The sequence below is a fragment of the Sphaerodactylus townsendi genome, linkage group LG07 (genome assembly GCF_021028975.2).
Source record: "Sphaerodactylus townsendi isolate TG3544 linkage group LG07, MPM_Stown_v2.3, whole genome shotgun sequence".
NCBI classification, from domain to species: domain Eukaryota; kingdom Metazoa; phylum Chordata; class Lepidosauria; order Squamata; family Sphaerodactylidae; genus Sphaerodactylus; species Sphaerodactylus townsendi.
Genome location: NC_059431.1, coordinates 103,236,331 through 103,256,576, shown reverse-complemented (window position 1 = coordinate 103,256,576; position 20,246 = coordinate 103,236,331). Strand labels below are relative to the sequence as shown.

The following is a 20,246-nucleotide window of genomic DNA, read 5'->3' as shown; positions in this document are numbered from 1 at the left end:
TTGAAAAGGCAGAAAAATGAACTCCTGTTTTATTTTGGTTCCTTATGCGTGGACAGAGAGATGTTGATGCAACAGCCTGTCACATTTATTCTTTTTCCTCTCCGTGTGTGATGGTATAGCAGAGAGCTTTGTAATCCAGGTTCCCGGCTGCATCGATAGGAGAGCTTTGGAACATCTGTTCCATCTGTATATAAAAAAACATAGAGAAGGGAAAGGTTTAACAGCTGGGCTTCAGAAGATGACGCTGGCCCTTTCCCCACTTTCCTTAAGCCCCGCGCTACTCTCCTAAAGTAGCGCGGGATTCAGCTGCCCTCCCCACTTCAGGGGCAGCGAGAACGCAGCCGCCCCGACGCTGCTTCTCTCGCGCCCCCTCGACGAGCGGAATTTCTGGCGCCTTTTCAAATGGCGCCTTTCGCCTTTCATTGTGGGGAAGCCGGGGCGCGCGCCAGGAATTGCCCGCAGCAACCCTCGGGCAAAGGTGAGTGGGGAAAGGGCCAAAAGACAACGGCAAAAGGTTTCTGAAGGCTGGAAATGAGTTTGTAGCTTGTCAAATAAAAAGCCAATGTCATCAGTCTGAGACAGCAATATAATCAGCTGCAGAACCCCTAGCAGCTCCAAAAGAGACATTTTTAAAAAAGTTATTTGATAGTTTATTTCTCGGAGGCGCCTCATAAAGATCACTTGGAAAGGGTGCTGCCTCGGGCACAACAATCGCTTTGCCTGTCAAAGGCGCCACATTCAACCACTGCCATCAGCAATTAAAGGATCAGGTAATATCTAAATAGGTGGTGTGAAAGTCCTGGACCTGAGACAGAGGACGGCAGCTGCCAGTCTGAGTGCTGAACGTGGATAGACCAGTGGTCTGCCTCAATAGAAGGCACCTTCATGTGTCCAGTGTTCTGACGTAAATCGTTTACCCCTAAAGGACAGAAATCCGGTTTAACAGAAGTAACCGTCTGTGAGGAACGGGGCTCTGTTCCTTCATGTGCCAATAATTTAGTGTTTAAACAGTCGACTGGGTAAAGGTCAGCCTGTAAATAATTATCCGGCAAGACACTAGCACTTTCTACAGATTTCAATATCTAAATACAGCACACTGGTCTTCAGGTTAAACTGTGGATGCTCCTGGCCCCTTGAACAGGGAGGGACTATAATTCCGTGGCAGAGCACGTGCTTTGCCAGGTAGATCTAAAGTTCAGTCCCTCATTTCCATCTGCTAAACAGCTGGCATTTTACTTGGTACAAGGCAGTTTCCTATGCGTATGTCTCACACCTGGGATATTGTGGGGAAAGGATTCTTTGGGCATAAAGGGGTTGGCTTGAAAAGAAATGCAAGTCTGTTTATCTACAATTGGGAAAAAAAAGGTTTTCTCTAGTTTAATCACAGAGTTCGAATTGGAGGAGAACCATTAACTGCAACACGAATGTACACCCTTCCCTCTACCACCACCAGAAGTTGCAGGCATTTTCGGAGCAACGTAACCCTTGTGACGACTTAAAGAAAGCTTTGGATTGTTTTGGTCCACGCTCATCTTAAAAGAAATACACTCCTAAACCATGGTAGTGAGGATACCAACCTCTTCAGCAGTAAACTTGTCACCTTGTGACATCATTAAGCGTTTGATACTGTTTGAGGAACAGAGAGAAAGGGATGATTAATGACTAGAACAAGAGCTATTTTAAAAAGGCATATGAAAAGCAGTCCCAATTCAGGGCAGAGCAATTTCTGCCCCCCTTTTATGTGAGTCAAATTCCCACATCGTCATTAGACTCTGTGACCTGATTTGAGTGCTAAATCCTGTAATGTAAGGACAGGAAAGCAACAGGTTATAACATAACATCAAAACAACAGGTTATAACATAACATTAAAAAAGCAAGTGTGCAGTTTATATAAATGGCATTCTCAGGGATTTGGGGGATCACATGGGAAGCCAGCAGGGAAGAGCATAAGACTGCGGAGTGGAAAGCCAGTGTGAGTGCTGCTTTTATCATTGGCCATTTTGATGAAAGTACTGATCATGCACCAGAGACTTGGTATCTGCTCCCATATTGCAACTAGTAACCTATACATTGGGCCTATGACCCTAAGGGCACTTTCGCACATGCAGAATAATCAGGCTGACCAGACGTCCCACTTTTGGCGGGACAGTCCCACCTTCAAACAACTTGTCCCGCGTCCCGCGGGTTATTTAAGTTGTCCCAATTTTTGGGAGGCTGCCGCACTGCCTTCTGGGGCAGCATCCCACGCACGCGGCCGCAAGAGCACGGCTTTCTGGGGCTTGCCGTTTCCTGCCCTGTGACAGGGCGGGAAACGGCAGCGCCCCAGAAGGCCGTGTGCTCCTGCGGCCGCGCGCGCAGGAGCGCATGGCCTTCTGGGGCTTGCTTTCAAGTACGCGCTGCCGCCTCAGGAGCATGGCCTTCACGCTTCGCCGCTTCCCCGCCTCTGTCACAGGCAGTAAGCTCTTGTGGCTGCGCCGCAGGTGCGCTGCCGCCACCTACACCCTGTCCCGGTCAGCATCAGCAGACCATCTGAAATACCTTAAGAATAATGCACTTTCACAATTGTTTGAAAGTGGATTTTGCTATTTTGCACAGTAAAATCCAGCTGCAAAGTGGACTAAAAGTGCATTATTCTGCTTGTGTAAAAGTGCCCTGAGGCTTAGTTTTGAATGCAACATGATGAAAAAATGTATTTGAGTCTCTTCTGCCTCATGAGTATCAATCAGACAGAACTGGAGAAGAGAAATCAGGCATATATTCTCATCAGTTGAGGAATTAATCTGAGTCCCGGCTACCTTTAAATATGACATCAATTGCACCCCTTTCCTTATCTACCATGGGTATGTTTGGCACACATGCACATTTAAGGTCACAGGTTTTTAACTCTCAGGTTTCTCAGAAGCCAATTATTATTATTATTATTATTGTCACCAAGTCACAGCTGACTTGGAAGATTAAGATCCCCATCCAAAGGGGAGGGGGCGAATCTACCTGTGGGAGCAGTGAACACTGCCCCAGCAGATGTCCCCTCCCCGGGGCACTTGCATCCCAGCACCACTGCTACCACCGCCAGCATAATGGGGGCATGGCCAGGGGAAGAGCCAATGTTAGCTTCCTCCCGGCCATTAGCTGTCTTATGCCAGCGACCAGGAAGTCAGACAGGTGGCATAAGTCTATGAAGCCCCATGGGGGTTTCTCAGCAGCAGGGAGGGTTTTTTTGCTGCCTGAAGAGTTGGAAGGGGCCGTAAGAAGGGGCCATACAGGCTATCTAGTTCAACCCCCTGCTCAGTGCAGGATAAGTCCAGAAGATCTCTGACAACTACTCGTCCAGCTGTAGCCTGAAGACTGATGGAGATGGGGAGTTCACCACTTCTAGCCAATCCGCTGCAGAACTAAGGGCAACCCCTGGTGAGGTTTTCAAGGTAAAAGACATTTGGAGGTGTTTTTCCATTGCCCTCCTTTGCACAGCCTGGTGTTCCTTGGCCAACCCTGCTTAGCTTCTGAGGTTTGAGAAGATCAAGCCAGCCTAAGTCTTTCCAGGTCAAGACAGCTTAGTGAGTACAAGCTGGCGAGCCAAATTTGAGATTGTGCTTGGGTAGTTCATACTTACTAATCCTTGTTAAGATTTCCTTTAGCGTCTGGGTCAAACATTTTAAATGCATTTAATATGGTTTCTTCACCATCCGTACCTGTGGAAAAAAACGGGGGAGAAGTGATGTTGGATCAGTAATGCTGCTCTCTGTGCAAACCTCCCATTTATCTGCGGGAAGATGCATCATTTGTTTTTAATAATTGCTGTTCCCTTCGAGGGCTTCTGTAGACTGAGCTACCTAGCAGGATTACATATCTTAGAAGCAAGGCCTTTCCAAAAAGGCCTTCTCAGCTCTGGCCCCAACCTGGTGGAACTCTTTATCGAGTGAGACTTGGGGTTTGGAGGATCTGACCCAATTCTGCATGGCCTCTAAGACTGAGGTAGTTGAGGACAGCGACAATTTTCATCTTAGCTGGCCTCCCTGTCCCTGCCCTCATTCCTTTGGTACCGTTTTCTGTTTCTGTACCTTCCTAGCCCTTTCTCTTCTTATCCCTTGATTATTCATCCCTGTTATTGTTATTTAATGTTTAACGTGACACCTGGAATGTTAAAGTTAATAAGGTTTTCGGGTATGTGGGGCTGGAAGAGTTCTGAGAGAACTGTGACTAGTCCAAGGTCACCCAGCAGGCTTCATGTGAAGCAGCAGGGAAACAAATCCAGTTCACCAGGTAAGAGTCCACTGCTTATGTGAAGGAGTGGGGAATCAAGCCTGGTTCTCCAGATTAGAATCAGCTGCTTATGTGAAGGAGTAGGGAACCAAGGTTCTCCGGATTAAAGTCCACCACTTTTCATCACTGCATCATGTGGACTTGGGATGAACGCTGGGGTAAGCAAACAGGTCACTACTCAGCTATATATTTTATTTTAAATATATCCTGCCATATTTCCATGCAAGGAGCGCAGTGAAACCACAGCAAAATAGTGTGTGTCAACATTGTTATAGGCTACAACAAAACTACATCCCCAAACTGACATTGAAAAGCATGAAGAAGCCACAGGCTTGTATAGATGGCAACATAAAAATATGTGTGTGTGAAAAAAGAGAGAGAGAAAACACTAGTTCCAGAGTCCAGAACACTTCAGCATTGTCTATGATACTGCGCTAGACTGGTGGCCATTAAACTAACAAGAGCCAGTAGTGGAGGTGTAGAAAAGTCACTATTTTCTCTCTAATCGTTAGTGGCCTTTTTGAGAATGTTCAAAGAAAAAGTCAGTAATTGCTATTTTGCTGTGGTAAAATAACTTTACTACAATTGACAGCCATAATCTACTGGTTCTAAATTCTCAACCTTCAATTTTTTTAAAGAAAAGGAAGACTCTAACATGTTTCATTGCGAAGATACAAATGAAAAGATATAGGTTGACTTACCACTTAACTTTTCCCCAAATAGGTTCAAAAACATTGTAAAATTAATTGGCCCAGTGGCTTCTTTAAGCATGGATTCTAACTCATCATCTTTGACATTTGTTTTACCTAAGAGCAAAAATAAATTATCTGTTATATCTAATATGTATATAAAATTAACATTTGTATCTGTATTTGCTAAGTAGGTACATTCTCCAAAACTTATTCCTTAAACAGAAGCAAAATTTAACAGCGTAGCATATAAATGTTTCCTATGCTTTCTTATTTCCTTTGCAATGGCATCTTATTTGCCAAAATTATAAGGAGATTAAACTATCTGAATTAACAATAGTATAATGTGAAATTAAACTTCAGACTCAATTCCGTCTTGCTGTGTGAATTAATGGGATACAAACACCAGGGATAGGCATAATTGATGTTTTATAACAAACAGAATTTAAATGTATTGTCGAAGGCTTTCACGGCCGGATTCAACAGGCTCTGGTGGGTTTTCCGGGCTGTGTGGCCATGGTCTGGTGGATTTTGTTCCTAACGTTTTGCCTGCATCTGTGGCTGGCATCTTCAGAGGTGTATCACAGAGGGAAGTCTGTATCACACTGTGTCTAGGTGAGAAGGGAAAGTTTAGTGTGGTATATTGTGGTATATAGTGTGGTATATTTCCCTTCTCACCTAGACACAGTGTGAAACAGACTTTTCTCTGTGATACACCTCTGAAGATGCCAGCCACAGATGCAGGCGAAACATTAGGAACAAAATCCACCAGACCACGGCCACACAGCCCGGAAAACCCACCAGAACCAGAATTTAAATGATTCATAATGAAAAAGGCACAAGAATAATGCAGAGAAATAACAAATGTGTTTAAAGATGATTATTTCACAATACTCACCTAGAGAAGCATAGGTATCTTTTAAGTCTTCTTTGTCAATGAAGCCATCTCTGTTCTGGTCAATCAGTGTGAAAGCCTAAAGAAAAGTTTATATAAAAATCTTAACATTAAAAAAACACCACTGATTACAACAATATTTGTATCCCTCCGCTGACCTCATTCACTTAATTTTAATGGCACTTCTAAATAAAAATGTGTAGGACTTCAAACTTATAAAGTTTTGACTGCAATTTTAAGGACGCTTTCCTGGGAATAAGCCCCACTGAGTAATGGGCTACTAGCACATTGCTGCACATTTTATATAATCAATTTGACTTCAGTGTAGTTTATGCTTCTCTCGTGATTCTCTAAGCTGCAGTACAAATATGCCAGGGCAATAGCACACTCCAGGCAAAGTTAACCATTTTGAAGTTCTAGTTTCAAATAAATGTACAAAACAAGTATCTCTGGACAACTCTGAGATTTAGGCCCTTTCCCCACTTACCTTAAGACCCGCGCTACTCGAGGAGAGTAGCGCGGGGTCCCTCGGCACTCCCCACTGAGAGGGGCGGCGACAGCGCAGCCGCCCCAACGCTGCTGCTGTCGCGCCCCTCAGCGCGAGGCATTCCTGCCGCTCTTTCAAAGGGCGCCTTTTGATGACCCCGCGCAGAGCGCGGGGTTGTGGGGACACCCGGGCGCGCGCCAGGAATGCCACGCGCTGGGAATTGCGCGCAGCAACCCTCGGAAAAGGGTAAGTGGGGAAAGGGGGTCTGTCTATTTTATAGAAGTTGTCAAAGGCCATCTATCATTGAACAGTCTTCAGTTCTGCAACAAAACATTTACAGACCATTATAAGCTCCTGCCTTTCTTCAGCTATGCATACACAATCAAGTTTTTATCTGAAACAGATCTGTATCTAACAAAAGGCACTTTTGAGTGACAAAAACTAATACCCTGGAACATTTTGTTGGTCTTTCAGGGGCTATTGGATTCGAATTTTCTTCTTCCACTACAGACTAATACGGTTACCCACCTGAAACAGCTCCTAATCTAAAATTTCCAACCTATATTTTTTGGAAAAGGAGATATTTTCTTACTTCCTTAAATTCTTGGATCTGCGTCTGTTCAAAGTTGGAGAAAACGTTGGAGGAGGCTCTTGCGGCACGTTTAGCTCCGCCTTCCTTCTTCTTGGTTTTTCTGCTGGCCTGAAATGAAGACAATGTGAACTATCAGGCAAGTCTCCTATACCCACAACAACTAGCTCAGTCGATGATATTCTGAGTTTAGGTAATACATATGGCATTTCATGGAGGGTCCATTGCTCCTCTTTTGAGGAGTCTTCAAGGCACACAGTGATTGTTTGAAGGAAATTGATCAAATCGAAACCCCCCCAGACCAGAATGTGATGATGAAAATCACCTAGATTGTCTTTCCGTATGGGTTGAACTCACCATCTTTCCTGGAAAATGCTACCTTGCCTCTCTGTCTCTGTGGAACTCTGTCCTTATGAAGAGCCTCTTATACAAAGGGGAGGGTCTTGTCTTTACAGCTGGCATGTCTCAAAGGAGATCTCAAACTTCTTGAGAACTCTGAACTCACAAGATCTCCTCCTTACATGGTCAGCACTGCAAGATACCTTCTGTTCCCCAGGGGCTAAACAACAGTTGCTTACGCTTAAAACTGTTGACTGAGCTTAAAACCGACATGTATGAGTGAACATGGGGATATTTTTCCTCGTACTAGCATAATAACATCACACGGCGTGTTTTAAAATGTTTGATCTGAGGTTGCTCTTATTTTTCCCTGACGTAGAATTGTTGTGTTGGATTTGGTTCCATTAGGTAACACACCATGATCTGGTGGAAGGAAATCCTCTTGCTTAGCAGAAGGGGGTTGCAGGAGACAACCCCTCGTTTTAATACGCGTATGGAACATCTTGCAATTCAAAAAGACGGGAACTATTATCTATTCTCAGGGCGGTTGCAGACAAATGTACACCACAAAACCATACTGCCTGACTTCTGAGTAGATCTGTTTTCGTTAGGTACCAAACCAAACTGTCAATGTTCATTTCCAGGACTCATTTATTCTGAAGGGAACACAGCGGCACCCTGGGTCAAATAATTATGCACTCTCAGACATGTTCGTTAGCACCCTTCACACATTCCTGGGCAGTTGCTTCTTGTTATTTATATCTTTTGCCTGCAGCTGTTCCTGCTCGTAATATTCACTCATTATTCTGTATTTTAATATTCTCTCTGGGCTTTTGCTAGGCAGGGTGTATATCTTTAGCATCTGCTATGCTGTGGCGCTTTGGGATCCAGTTTAGCAAAGAGGTTCCATTCAACTAGAAATGTGTATTACACAGTTCTCAGAAAGCCTTTCAAACTACAGATAAATTATTCTGATAGTACTGCCTCAATCCGGTTTGCTCCTCAATGAGTTGTCATAGCAATAAGCTTTCCAGACTTCACTGCAGAGGATCCAGTGGCTATAAGAATTCATTGCAAATCATCCTGTCTATACCTCTTCAGGATTCCACCTACAATTTGAAGCACCTGTATTAGTTTACTGTAGGTTTTATAAGCTATTTTTAACATTATTTATTCTTACATTTTTAATCTCATCTTTCCCTCAAGGAGCTCAGTCCAAAACCATAATAATGACCACACACTGGCTATTAACGCTCAAGAGGGCGTAAGAAGAAGAAAAAGAGTTTGGATTTATATTCCCCCTTTCTCTCCTGTAAGGAGACTCAAAGGGGCTGACAATCTCCTTTCTCTCCCCCCCCCCCCGCTCCCACAACAAACACCCTGTGAGGTGGGTGGGACTGAGAGAGCTCCGAAGAACTGTGACTAGCCCAAGGTCACCCAGCTGGCACATGTGTTGGAGTGCTCAAGCTAATCTGGTTCACCAGCTAATCCTCCACAGCTCAAGTGGCAGAGTGGGGAATCAAACCCGGTTCTCCAGATTAGAGTGCACCTGCTCTTAACCGCTATACCACACTGGCCCTCAGAATGACTAACAGTGTAGCCATACAAAACTGCTCCAGTTCTCATCCCATTAATTCTGCATTGGATTGCACTGTACATTTCACTGAATTAGGGCCACAGTGTACCATGATCTACAGCAAAACTTGCAAGCAGTAACTCAGTAACCCTTCAGAAAATGTCTTTATTTTCTCTGGGGATGTAGTTTATGAAGTTAAAAATCTGGTAGGGGGTTATGCAGAGGTGGGATCCAACCAGTTCTCTTCACTTCTCTAGAAGTGGTTACTAATTTTTTCTGAGTGCCAAAAAGGGGTTACTAAAGCACCCTTCTGCCCAATAGGGACTAGAGGTGTGTATGTGCGGCGGTGCCACTGTTTGAATCCCACCACCATCGGAACCTGTTATTAAAATTTTTGGATCCCACCACTGGGGTTATGTTTGATCACACGTAGAGAGAACATCTTCGTGGTATGATCAATCACCGTTTTGTCCGAAATGGACAATGTGCAAATTTTCAGCCTTAGTACACATATACTAGAAAATCTGGATCATGTTCTGATGTTAGAACATATTCATGATGCCCATTTCAGACAAAATTGCCATTGCGTGTATCAGAAGGATATGCATATACTGATTTCTTCTGTTGGCATGCCAGCCCACAGCAAGACAGGGAGAGCATTTCCTAAAATGTCACAGACAATTCAGACTTTGACTAAGGTGACCAGATGGTCACCTTTGTAAACAGGGACGGGCGAGTAGACGGGTGGCTGCATGCACATGCGTGCGCATGCACGCGCAGCCGCAGGAGCGCACTGCCTTCTGGGGCGCTCCCGTTTCCCGCCCTGTCACAGGGCGGGAAACGAGAGCGCCCCAGAAGGCCGTGCACTCCTGCGGCCGCGCGCATGGGAGGCTGCCGCACTGCCTTGCGTCCCAGAAGGCAGTGCGGCAGCCTTCCAAAAATTGGGACACTTGAAAAAACCCGTGGGATGCGGGACAAATTGTTTTAAGGCGGGACTGTCCCGCCAAAAGCGGGACGTCTGGTCAGCCTAACTTTGACGGATGCCATCTTAATTTTTGATATTAAGAAGGGTTTGTCTGAATACACTTTCTCCTTCACAAACATAGCAGTACACCGTGCCCTCCAAGAAGGCTCAGCAGCCAGGAGTTGAATAACAACTGCTCAGCCGTCAGTAGGCACACCTGTCCTTGACTTCAGAAAGGACATGCAAATGCACCACACCCTGATTCCAGCTAGCATATCCTGGACCCTCCTCCCCAAGCATTAATTTAATCTTAAACCTCCTGTCCAACTATCAAAGAATCATCAGCCTTCCAAAGTATCTGTGTTTAGCCTTCCAGGCTCATTCTGACTTAGAATGCCTCTGGTTCCAATATCACCAGTGCAGCTCAGATCAAATCAGATTTCAGATTTCAACCCAATAAAGCTTTTTTCCATAGCATTGTTCCTGCCTGGGAATGAAACTTTGCTTTGCTTCTGGAAAGTAGCCCCTCTTATGACAGCCAGAGACTTACATTTTTCCTATAAGCAGACCCTCCCACAACAAAAAAAAATCCTTGGCGCTGTGTACTTGGATGTCGTGAATGTGCTGACCGCTGTCTCTCATTCTCCTTTTTACTTCTGGAATAGTAAATACCATATCATCCTCCCTTCAATGCCCTCTTCTATTCCCATTTATCTTTCACCTCTCTCTACATCCAAGGCTCCTTGAAACTCTGTGTGTGTATGTTTAATGAAACTGTGTTTGTAGTTTTATTAGTTTTTGTTTCTTTAATAAAATTGTAAACCTTCTCCTTAATTCTGGTTTTTATGTGGATTTCTAAAAGGATCTGGATTCTGAATGAATTGGTGTAAGATCCCTGCCTGACTCCTTGCATTGCAAGGTCTGTTCCCCACTAATTCTCCAAACTAAAAGGTAACAGACCAGACTAATTCGGGTAACAGTTCCAAACATAATGCCCATAATGAATGACAGTCACACATTTATAATAAATACAAAGGATGAATTGTATATTGAATGCACTCTTATTATCCAAATTTTTGGGGAACAGTTGAGTCAGTAGTATTCTACTAATATTGGCCTGGGGTTCTCAAAATAAACACTATCGGTTAAGAAAAATAATAATATGCATGTGCAGACAGAAAAACACACACATTATTTTACTATATCACCTAGTAAATATGCTAGAGCTAGGATGGTTAATCTACAATTAGCAATAGTGAAGAGTCATTACAATAAGATCTCATTTGAAGATCGAGTACGTTGTTGTGATCACAAATCTATTGAAGACTTGGCTCATGTTATATTTCATTACCCAAGATTTGTAACTTTTCGAGAGAAATTTCTTAGCAATATTTTACAATTTACCAGGGAGATCAGACCAAAATTAGTTGTGTTATTGGCAGATAATGACATATGGACAACACTGCAAAATGGTAACGTTTGTAGCATCAGTCATAAATGGTGCAATCCACATGGGGGTGGGGGGAAGCAAAAGGGATATAGAGCTGGCGTGACCCTGATACTGCCGTTGTTGCCAGTCCAACAGTGTAAGTGGCACCTACACCACTGAGAGGCATACTAATGCTGGCAGGGGAGCACCACCGCTTTGCAATGCCTGAACATGGAAGCTGCTGCTGCACTGGTGCTTTTCCACTGCAGGAGCCAGTTCTGATCGTGTTCTGAGGGCATCCCCAGGGCAAAGCCAACTTTAAGCAGCTTCCTGAGGGCTTTCAGCCTGGGAATGGCCCTTCAGCTGCAGTCAACTTATGCCAGCAAAAGACTATGGCTGATTCCACATGGGCCAAAAACAGCAGTGTGAAAATGGTGTAAAAAGGTTTAAAACGGTGTAAAAGGGTTTATACTGTTTTCACACTGTTTTCACACCGCTGTTTTTGGCCCATGCGGAATCAGCCTGTGTGTAGCCCAGTTAAAAACAGTGGTGAGTTGGGGACTTTTGCTGAATTTCTGGCTTTTCCCGTCTTCTCTGTGCCTTCCATTCCTCTTTGGAGGCAGCACAGCTAGGCCATCCCAGACTACTGTGAAGCTCCCCACCCTGTGGACTGGGCTGCCTGAAGCAGTTAAGTTAACTGAATTAATCTAATAAGATCTTTGATATGAGTAATTATATTTCATATGAGTTTATGGATTTTATGAATTTAGATCTACTGGGGGGGTATGATAATTCGTATTTTTGGTCAAATTATATGACAGTTTCTGCTGACGCTGATACTGTAATTTATTGTGTTTTCCTTCTCGTGTTATTTGCGATGGCTGTGCTGAAGCCATTAAGTTATTGACTGACTGTATTGTTTCACCATGGTTCTAAATCACTTGAAAGGCAGGAACTACTAGAGCGGCGATGGCGAACCTTTTTGAGACCGAGTGCCCAAACTGCAACCCAAAACCAACATATTTATCGCAAAGTGCCAACACGGCAATGTAACCTGAATACTGAGGTTTTAGTTTAGGAAAAATGGTTGGCTCTGAGGCGTGCGTTACTCGGGAGTAAGCTTGGTGGTAGTCGGTGGCTTTGCATTGAAGCAACCAGGCAACTCTTCGAATGGGGGACTCATGACCCTAGGAGGGTTTACTCAGAAGCAAGCCACATTGCCAGCAACTGAGCTTACTCCCAGGTAAAGGATCGCGCTTTAGTTCTTTGCATGAAAATCAGTGTTTAACAGGGTTACCTATGCAGCTTCCCCAAAACTAGGTCTTAGATTTAATGCTAATAATCGAGCCCAGCGGCCCAGGCCAGCCTAGATGTGTGTGTGTGTGTGTGTGTGTGTGGGGCAATTCCCCCCCCCCCCCACATGATGAACTCTGTGCGTGCCCCCAGAGAGGGCTCTGAGTGCCACCTCTGGCACCCGTGCCATAGGTTTGCCATCACTGTACTAGAGCGTAGGTGCAAGATTAAGGATGTAAAGACTGAATATCAAAACTGACCATGGGAAAGAGTACACAATTACAAACCTGAAATAAAAGCAATCAAAAGATTTCTCACAGAGGTCTCCGGTGTATGTGTGTGTCTTTTTTCCTTTTCAAGAACCAAGAAAGAGGTTTGAAGACATCTTGACAGCCCCGTAGCTATAGATATGTATGCTTTGCAGTTACGACCAGCAGACACGGTGCACTCAAATGCAAAGTTACTCCAGGCTGAGTTTATTTTACACCCTCTTCCTTTTGTGCTCCCAGGTCAGCAGCACCTAAAACCTGAACCTCCTTCGCCTCACAGAAATCCCACGACATCCTAGAATGAGAGGAGAGTCTGCGATTCATGATGACCTGAAGAACCTTCTTCCCCACCCTCCATCTATGAAGAAGGATGCTGCGGAATTCAGAAGTTTGCACACTTTAATGCGCCAGTCCTAATAAAAGCAATTGTCTGAATTGTGTTCTCTGCTTTTTAAAATTCATCAGCAAAAAAAAAAATCTTAGTTTTGGAACAGCACACCTGGGAGCGACATGCCCCATGGCACCAGTCTTGCCCCTATCACCTTTAAGCCAGTCCTACGGGTAATCCCTTTTCCGCGCATGCGCAGAAAGACTCGTCCTCTAAAGCAAAACGTCACAGAGCTTCCACCGAGCCCCGCAGGTCTTCGCTTGTAATTCCGCCTTCCTCTTGTTTTGCGTCACATCCGTGCGCCGGAAAAGCACCGAGAGAGGCAGGATGATTCCCCCGGTGGAGGTCTCCCCGTTGATCAAGGTGAGGGGATCCCCCGCGTGATCTCGTTGGGACTTCGTGGGGGTTTTTTTCCCGCCTCCTGGAGAAACGCCACCGAGGCGGGCCCGGGACTCTGCTCCATTCCCGCAAGGTGACCGCGGAGGAGGTCAAGCGGAAGCGGCGGCCTGGCTGGCTGGCTCCGTCGGTGCCTTTCAGGGCTTGGAGAGGCTCGTTCTGCAGGGCTGCTGCTGCTCCCAGTGTCCGACCCACCTAATGCATCCTTTGGTTACATTGCAGCTGGCTAGTCTCTTTGTCCAAATGGGTGGAGGTCGGGGGATGGTGACATCTCTGCTTTTTCACTGCATCTTGTTTCCACGTGTGCTCTGATGTGTAATTTTTATTCATGTAATGAATAACCTGTTACTGAGGGCCCTTCCGCACATGCAGAATAATGCACTTTCCATCCACAATTGTTTGCAAGTGGATTTTGCTATTCTGCGCAGTACAATCCAGCTTCAAAGTGCATTGAAAGTGAATTGAAAGTGCATCATTCTGCACTTGTGGAAGAGGCCTGAGACTGAAGGCGGATTGCACACTGGGCATGAATGCAACCAGTAGGATGAGAGACCTGTTAACCAACGCAATAGAGCTAGGAACTGACCTTGTCCTGTGGAATTGGGCCTTGTGGATTTTCTTTCGAACTGTTTTCGTTATTTTAGCTTGCTGGTTGCAGCTGTGGGTCTAAATCCCTCTGTAGCTGCTGAATATAGCTTATGAAGTGGGCTTGTGGAGACTCATGCTGCAAGAAATGTGTGGCAAATTCAGTTTATTTTTGCATATTTTATTGTTCAAGTTAAGGGTGGATAACTAGGAATGTAAATATTTAAATGATAAGGGTTTTTTTTACCATCCACATGTCAATTTAAATGTTTTCCATACCTTGGTAAAACTGGATAAGAGTTACCAGGAATGTATGCTTTCCCCTGTTGAATTGTCTGTACACAGGACTGTCACTAAGCTATATTAAAAATATCAGCACAGGTTATAATTTGTGAAAATGTAAATCTGGACTAGATAATGAGCTTGTTAAATGGTTGGTAATTTCAATTGTTTAAATTTGCTTCCTATCTTACAATAAATGTACTGTAGAGTGTCAACCATCGGTGATATTTGGACCATCCTCCAGTACAGGTATCCTTTGACTAGGCAGAGGTTTTAAATGTAAGATCAGATGCCAGAAAGGTTTGATTTGATTATGCTGGTCCTGTTAGATTTTTCTGTGATTTAAAAACAGTAATCAGCTCTGTGTGTGTATTCCTTTAATGCTTCTGGCTTAGCTGGAATCTTTGAAGCTAAGCAAGTGTAAGCCGCATAAAATAGGTGCATGAGCAGCATGTTCCCCAGTTCTTTTTCTTATGAAACCAAGCCAGTGGAACATTCCCCCTTGTGACAAGGGTATGAGAGGCCTACATTGTGTTGTTATTCCTGCAGCGCTGTCAGCTACAAGTGCAGATCTGAGGTCTCTTCCGCCACCAGCGGAAAGCGCGGCTCTAAAACCGCAGGAATCTGGCAGGGGTGGGGGCCGCTTCGCACAGGAGCGCCGCGAAGCCCTCCGTGAGGTTACCGGCGCTGGGAGAGGTTGCTCCATTATTGAGTTGCCTCTTTCCCTGTCCCCCCCCCCTCTTTCACTGTTTCAGCCAGCCCTTACGCCCTGCTGGACTGCTAAAACCCGCCCACGCTGCCCTCTGACCTCCAGGGGTTGGAGGACAGCGAGGGAGGGTCTCAGGAGTCCGGCAGAGCGACGCAGGACAACGAGGTGAGGTGGGGACGACGGGGAAAACAGCGTGTGCCGTTCGCACCGCGCCAGCAGGAACACGCTGTTTTTCAAAAACCTCCCTCCAGGAGGGAGGTTTTTTGGGGCGGCCTGACGCCACCCTGGGGGAGGTGGAGGGAACCCAGGTCAGCGCTGCTGCATTTCAGCAGCTCCGCCTGTGCGAACGGCGCCTTAGGGATGGCATTTTTGCCCGTCCCTAAGGCGTCATATTTGGGCCGTGCGGAAACGGCCTGAGTGTGGACCCTGCTAAACTACAGGTCTTCGTTCCATGGCTGCTGCCTGAGAATTATGTGTAAGATAACTTCTTGTTCCTAAGTGGCTTTCCTAATAGGGACTCTGCATTCTAGGGTGCAGATTCTAAACTCATATGGAATGATACTTCTACTTGGTCTTCAGTTGTGGATCGTTCCTAGACTTCAAAGTTTGATTTTCAATTTTAAAAACTTAAATCTGAATATTTTTTTTTGGAGGTACAGGGCCCTCTCTAAATTCTGTGTACTAGAAAACAGAATACTTTGTGGACTTGGCTATATAGGAGTTTAATATGCCTGCACTCTATTTTTCAGTTCACCAGGTACTCGGCATTGCTACTTGGAATGATCTATGGAAAGGCAAGATATGGTAAGTGACTAAAGACAAGTCTTATGTAAACATCTTCTGAGTGAGCTTTTGCTCATCTTCAGATCCTTAGCCTTTGCCTTAACTGTCTTTCAACTGTATAGTTGTCTTTCATGTAATAGCTGTAATGTGTTGGAATTTCTGAATCTCCAGACATGCAGATACAGCCACATTTTCCCTCTTGTCACCTTGCAGCAGGTATTCACATCCAGGTTTGGCTTGTGAAGAATCTGATGTGAAGTGTTCATGACCACTTTTGGGGGGAAGGAAATACTGCATTGGGTGACAATTAGCCCATTCATTTTTTGGCACAAGTCACTGCCAAAAGTTCTTGGCTGCTGGATGTCTATTAGCTTGTTTTCTGATTTGAAATACGCGTAAGCATATGAATTTGAATTTTTCATGATGGTATGTGTCTCTATGGTGTGCATCTCTAATGAGTTTTTGCACAAGCAAAATAAAATGCAGTTCTGACAACATTACTTTACATTGCAGTATGTATATAAATAAGTTTTGGCAGTGTTCATTTCAATGTATCTTTTGCTTGGTTATGCGTTCTGAGGGCTTGTGGTATCTCAGCCCCTGGAAGAGGGGTTTTAATTTATACCCCACCTTTCTCTCCTGTAAGGAGACTCAAGGCATCTTACAAACTAATTTCCCTTTTTCTCTCCACAGCACACACTTTGTGAGTTAGGTGGAGCTGGGAGAGTTCTAAAGAACTGTGACTAGCCCAAGGTCACCCAGCGTGCTTCATGTGCAGGAGCAGGGAAACAAATCTGGTCTACGAGATATGAGTCTGCCGCTCATGTGGAGGAGTGTGGAAACAAACCTGGTTCTCCAGATTAGAGTCCACTGCTCCTAATGACTACACCATGCTGGAACCTAGTGATTTGATATTCTTCTTGTAACTTTAACTGGGCTCTAGCATAACTGCCAAGTATTCTAAAATGTAGCTCAAAAACTCTGGTTGTAAACTATGAGCCTGTCTAAATAGCTGCTGCTCTTCCAAGACTCCATCTGATGTATCTCTGTATGTTCTGTAAGACGTTTTAGTCTTTAATGAGTTGGAAGTGAAGGATTCTGTAGTTGACTAGTGTGTGATGCAGCTTCTTCAAGACTGGCAGAAGAATCCATTGTATAATTACTCCAGTCCTTGGCTGAGATAACTCTGCATCAAAGACACCCACATCCTGCTTTAGCAAGGAAACCTTCTATTGACCAAACATTTGTGAATTGCTTTAATGGCAGATTACTTGAAACCTATTGCTGCAGAGGAAAGAAGAATAGAAGAGCAAGAGAAGAAAAAGCGTGAAGAATTGGAGCGCATCGCAAAAGCACTGGCAGAAGGTATTTTTCTTATGTACTCATTCTTATTTTGAAAACGCAGTTCATTTTTTCCTCAAAGCACAGTATCCCTCAACGCACATTCCAGGATTTCTCAGGAAGCAATCCTAAGCAAGTATATTTAGAAGTACATCTCATATTATTCAATGGGGCTTACTCCAAGAAAGAGTCTATTTTGCATCAGTATGTAGGTAAGTTGAGTCTCCTTGTAGCGATGTACATTTTGACCCATTTTGGGTCTTAAGATGCTGAAGAGAAAGGTGGGCATATTGATGTCTTAAATTAAGTAATTGTTAAATGGTTGGAACTGTCCTGACGATCGGTAGCCTCAGAATTCCAGAGGCATTCTTTGAACTTCGAATTAGATGATAATACTGTTGTGGAAGCAGTTTTTGAACTCTGTGTCATGAAAGAACCACTCATATACTTTAAGAAATAAATTAAAATCCCTGAGAGACCCAACTTCCATCCAAATAGAAGACTGCCTGCTATATAGCTGCATGATCTCCTCTAGCTCTCATTCCTAACAGTCATTCTGGTTAATTCTGCTGCATCTTGGTTTCAAATATTACCTGCTGCGAACCTCATTGTAGTGGGGGGCAGTGGATATAAATTGAAACATACATAAATGTGCACCGGGAGTGATCAAATGCCCTAGTCACTCCTGATGAAACAGAATGGCTTGCTGGCTGGAGACTGACATCTCCGTGAGCCATATATTACTAAAACACAGGATGTGGGTGTCTTTGATGGGGGAAAGGAGTTCTGATGTACTCGGTACTATCAGTTAGTAAACTGTGGAAATGGCTTTCAGCAATATGCTTGGTACAACCTTGGTTAAATGGGCTTTTTAAAGCCATTTCAGTGTATCCAGAGTGAATCACTGGATGGTGAACTCAGTTGTCCCTTTCTTTCCTTTTCAGCTAATGAAGATACAATACTGAAATAAATCTAACTTGATCATCCATTTCAACTTTGTCTGGAACTTCTGAAGAAGATAATCTGTGGTCTTCACCAAACCATTTGTTTCAATAAACTCTTTGTGAACTAGACCTTTCAGATTTCTTGTGTAAAGTGCAAATTTACATGTATGCCCCATAAGACTGCCAGCCAAATAAGACCACCATTTAGAAAAATGAAGTTAGTCTTGCCTTGTATTTATTCATAAAAACTAAAAAAAATACCCTGTAGCACTTGGAGTGGGAACAAGGGGTCAATGGTAGTAGCGCTAGCCAAAAGCTGCTCTGCTTAAGCATTCATAATTAGATGAAATGTAATAAAATGTTACTTTAATCCACTTTTACAATAAAGTTATATACAATTCTCTGGTTCTGCTCCCAGTCTTTGAAAGAAGGGGAATAGGTTGTTAAATGCGGTCCCTTGAAATGGTGGGTGATAGACAGAAAATTGGATTGAGCGCTGTTCCTACAGATGCAAAGAGAGCTGTTGCTGAAAGTCAGAAATGCTAAATAAACAAAAGTTTTCCCAAGCCTACCAGGATTGCTTGCATTTCATGCTTCTCGCATTTCCATGGATAAAGCACCATATCCTGTACACTTCTCAAATTGCTAGTATCCATATTACACACAGACCTGCCAAGAAATCGTGTCAGACTTGAGCAGCAAAACAGAAGTTGGTGGATTACCTGACCTGAGTCTTACCATCCCAGGTCACAGTTGTTTAGCTAGAAAATTGGTGTGTGGCTTCGACACGTATAATTGGTCTCTGTCCAGATGCTTACTGTCAAAGAGGAGACATGGTGGACAATGAATAAAGCTGAGAAGTGGACGGGATTCAGGAAGCAAACTGCATGCAGAAAGCTTGAGCCAGGAGTATAAATCTTTAGAGATTTACACAGGATGAAGCGAGTGATATAGAAGTTGTTCTAAGCAACAGGGAAGGGAGGTGGATGAAAGGCAGGAGGAGAAGGCAGAGGACAGTTGGTAGCAGACCAAAGAAGAAACAAAAGGAAACGGTAAAAAGAATGAGAGACTGCAGGAAATCAACATGCAAGCAGAAGACCCAGCTTGGTGGCAGTAGCTCAGGGGTCTGCAACCTGTGGCTCTCCAGATGTTCATGGACTACAATTCCCATCAGCCCTTGCCAGCATGGCCAATTGCAGTAGCAGTAACCCTGCAGTAGCTGATTTGGGAGACTCCAAATTGCCACTCTTCCATGGAAACTTGACCCAGTCAGTCCGTGTAACCTGCTTCACAGAATTATTGCTGGGATCAAATGGAAGAGGGGAGAATTACGTTGTAAGCCACTTCCCAGGTCCTCATTTGTATGAAAAGTGGGTCATAGATATCTAGATAAGTAAGATGCTTGAACAAAACATAAGTCAGTTTAAGGAGTGGCTTAGAATAGAGAAATGAGGTAATTCAAGTACTCACTGAAAGTGTGAGAGAAGCACCAGAGAAAGGCACAAAATGGCAGACTAGAAGAAAACTATTAAAGCCATGGACACCACCAAGCCATTTCTTTTACTCACTCCTGGTCCTTTATTCAAATCGTAAACTGTGTGAGGATTGGCCCAACTCGGAACGTTAGGTATTTCCCTTGTAATCTTCCAGCCAGGTTTTTAAAGCGGTTACCTTCAAGTTACCCAGTCAAATTCAAATATGGACCAACTCCAACCCTCAAAAAGTGTCTAATTATGGGATTTTTCCCCGTGAAAAGACCATTACAAGTCAGTGAAGAGTGTGTAGGGTCTGCTTTACAGGGCTCTCTTCTTGTGAATGAATTGTAGGAGGTTCTAAAAATGAAGTCTCAACATCTCAATTTCCACAGGCTTGGCTGGTTACTTTTGTTGTCCTAGCATTGTTCCTGTAACTTTAAAGGCAGCCATCAAGTTACTTCTGACTCATGGTGGTCTTATGAATCATGTCCTCCAAAACAACCTATCAATTACAGCCTTGCTCAGGTTAGCATAGGTTAGTGGATAGTCAAC

The 20,246-nt window shown here is 44.2% G+C and overlaps 2 protein-coding genes across 2 annotated transcripts; one reads left to right on the top strand and one right to left on the bottom strand.

The window, feature by feature from the left end:
* MYL5 (myosin light chain 5) lies at positions 1 to 7,413 on the bottom strand. The gene is made up of 7 exons (XM_048503708.1): positions 7,279 to 7,413; positions 6,925 to 7,032; positions 5,849 to 5,924; positions 4,963 to 5,067; positions 3,612 to 3,690; positions 1,578 to 1,626; positions 1 to 184 (listed from the first exon to the last, which is right to left on the bottom strand). The coding sequence occupies exons 1-7, from the start codon at positions 7,279 to 7,281 to the stop codon at positions 86 to 88; spliced, it is 519 nt and encodes a 172-aa protein (XP_048359665.1). The 5' UTR covers positions 7,282 to 7,413; the 3' UTR covers positions 1 to 85.
* A 5,977-nt stretch (positions 7,414 to 13,390) lies between these two features.
* Positions 13,391 to 18,619, top strand: ATP5ME (ATP synthase membrane subunit e). Its single transcript, XM_048503709.1, has 4 exons — positions 13,391 to 13,542; positions 15,901 to 15,955; positions 17,201 to 17,299; positions 18,220 to 18,619. Exons 1-4 carry the CDS (start codon positions 13,507 to 13,509, stop codon positions 18,243 to 18,245), a joined length of 216 nt encoding a protein of 71 aa, XP_048359666.1. The 5' UTR covers positions 13,391 to 13,506; the 3' UTR covers positions 18,246 to 18,619.
* The last annotated feature ends 1,627 nt before the right edge of the window (positions 18,620 to 20,246 follow it).

Bases quoted from the DNA above. Each gene is read 5' to 3' on its own strand.
- MYL5 (XM_048503708.1), bottom strand. The intron at 5,068-5,848 runs GTGAGTATTGTG...TTTTGCTCTTAG, and splicing joins AGATACCTATGCTTCTCTAG to GTAAAACAAATGTCAAAGAT. The intron at 1,627-3,611 runs GTAAGTATGAAC...TTCCTCAAACAG, and splicing joins GGAAATCTTAACAAGGATTA to TATCAAACGCTTAATGATGT.
- ATP5ME (XM_048503709.1), top strand. From the start codon at position 13,507: ATGATTCCCCCGGTGGAGGTCTCCCCGTTGATCAAG. The intron at 13,543-15,900 runs GTGAGGGGATCC...TCTATTTTTCAG, and splicing joins AGGTCTCCCCGTTGATCAAG to TTCACCAGGTACTCGGCATT. The intron at 17,300-18,219 runs GTATTTTTCTTA...TTTCCTTTTCAG, and splicing joins CGCAAAAGCACTGGCAGAAG to CTAATGAAGATACAATACTG.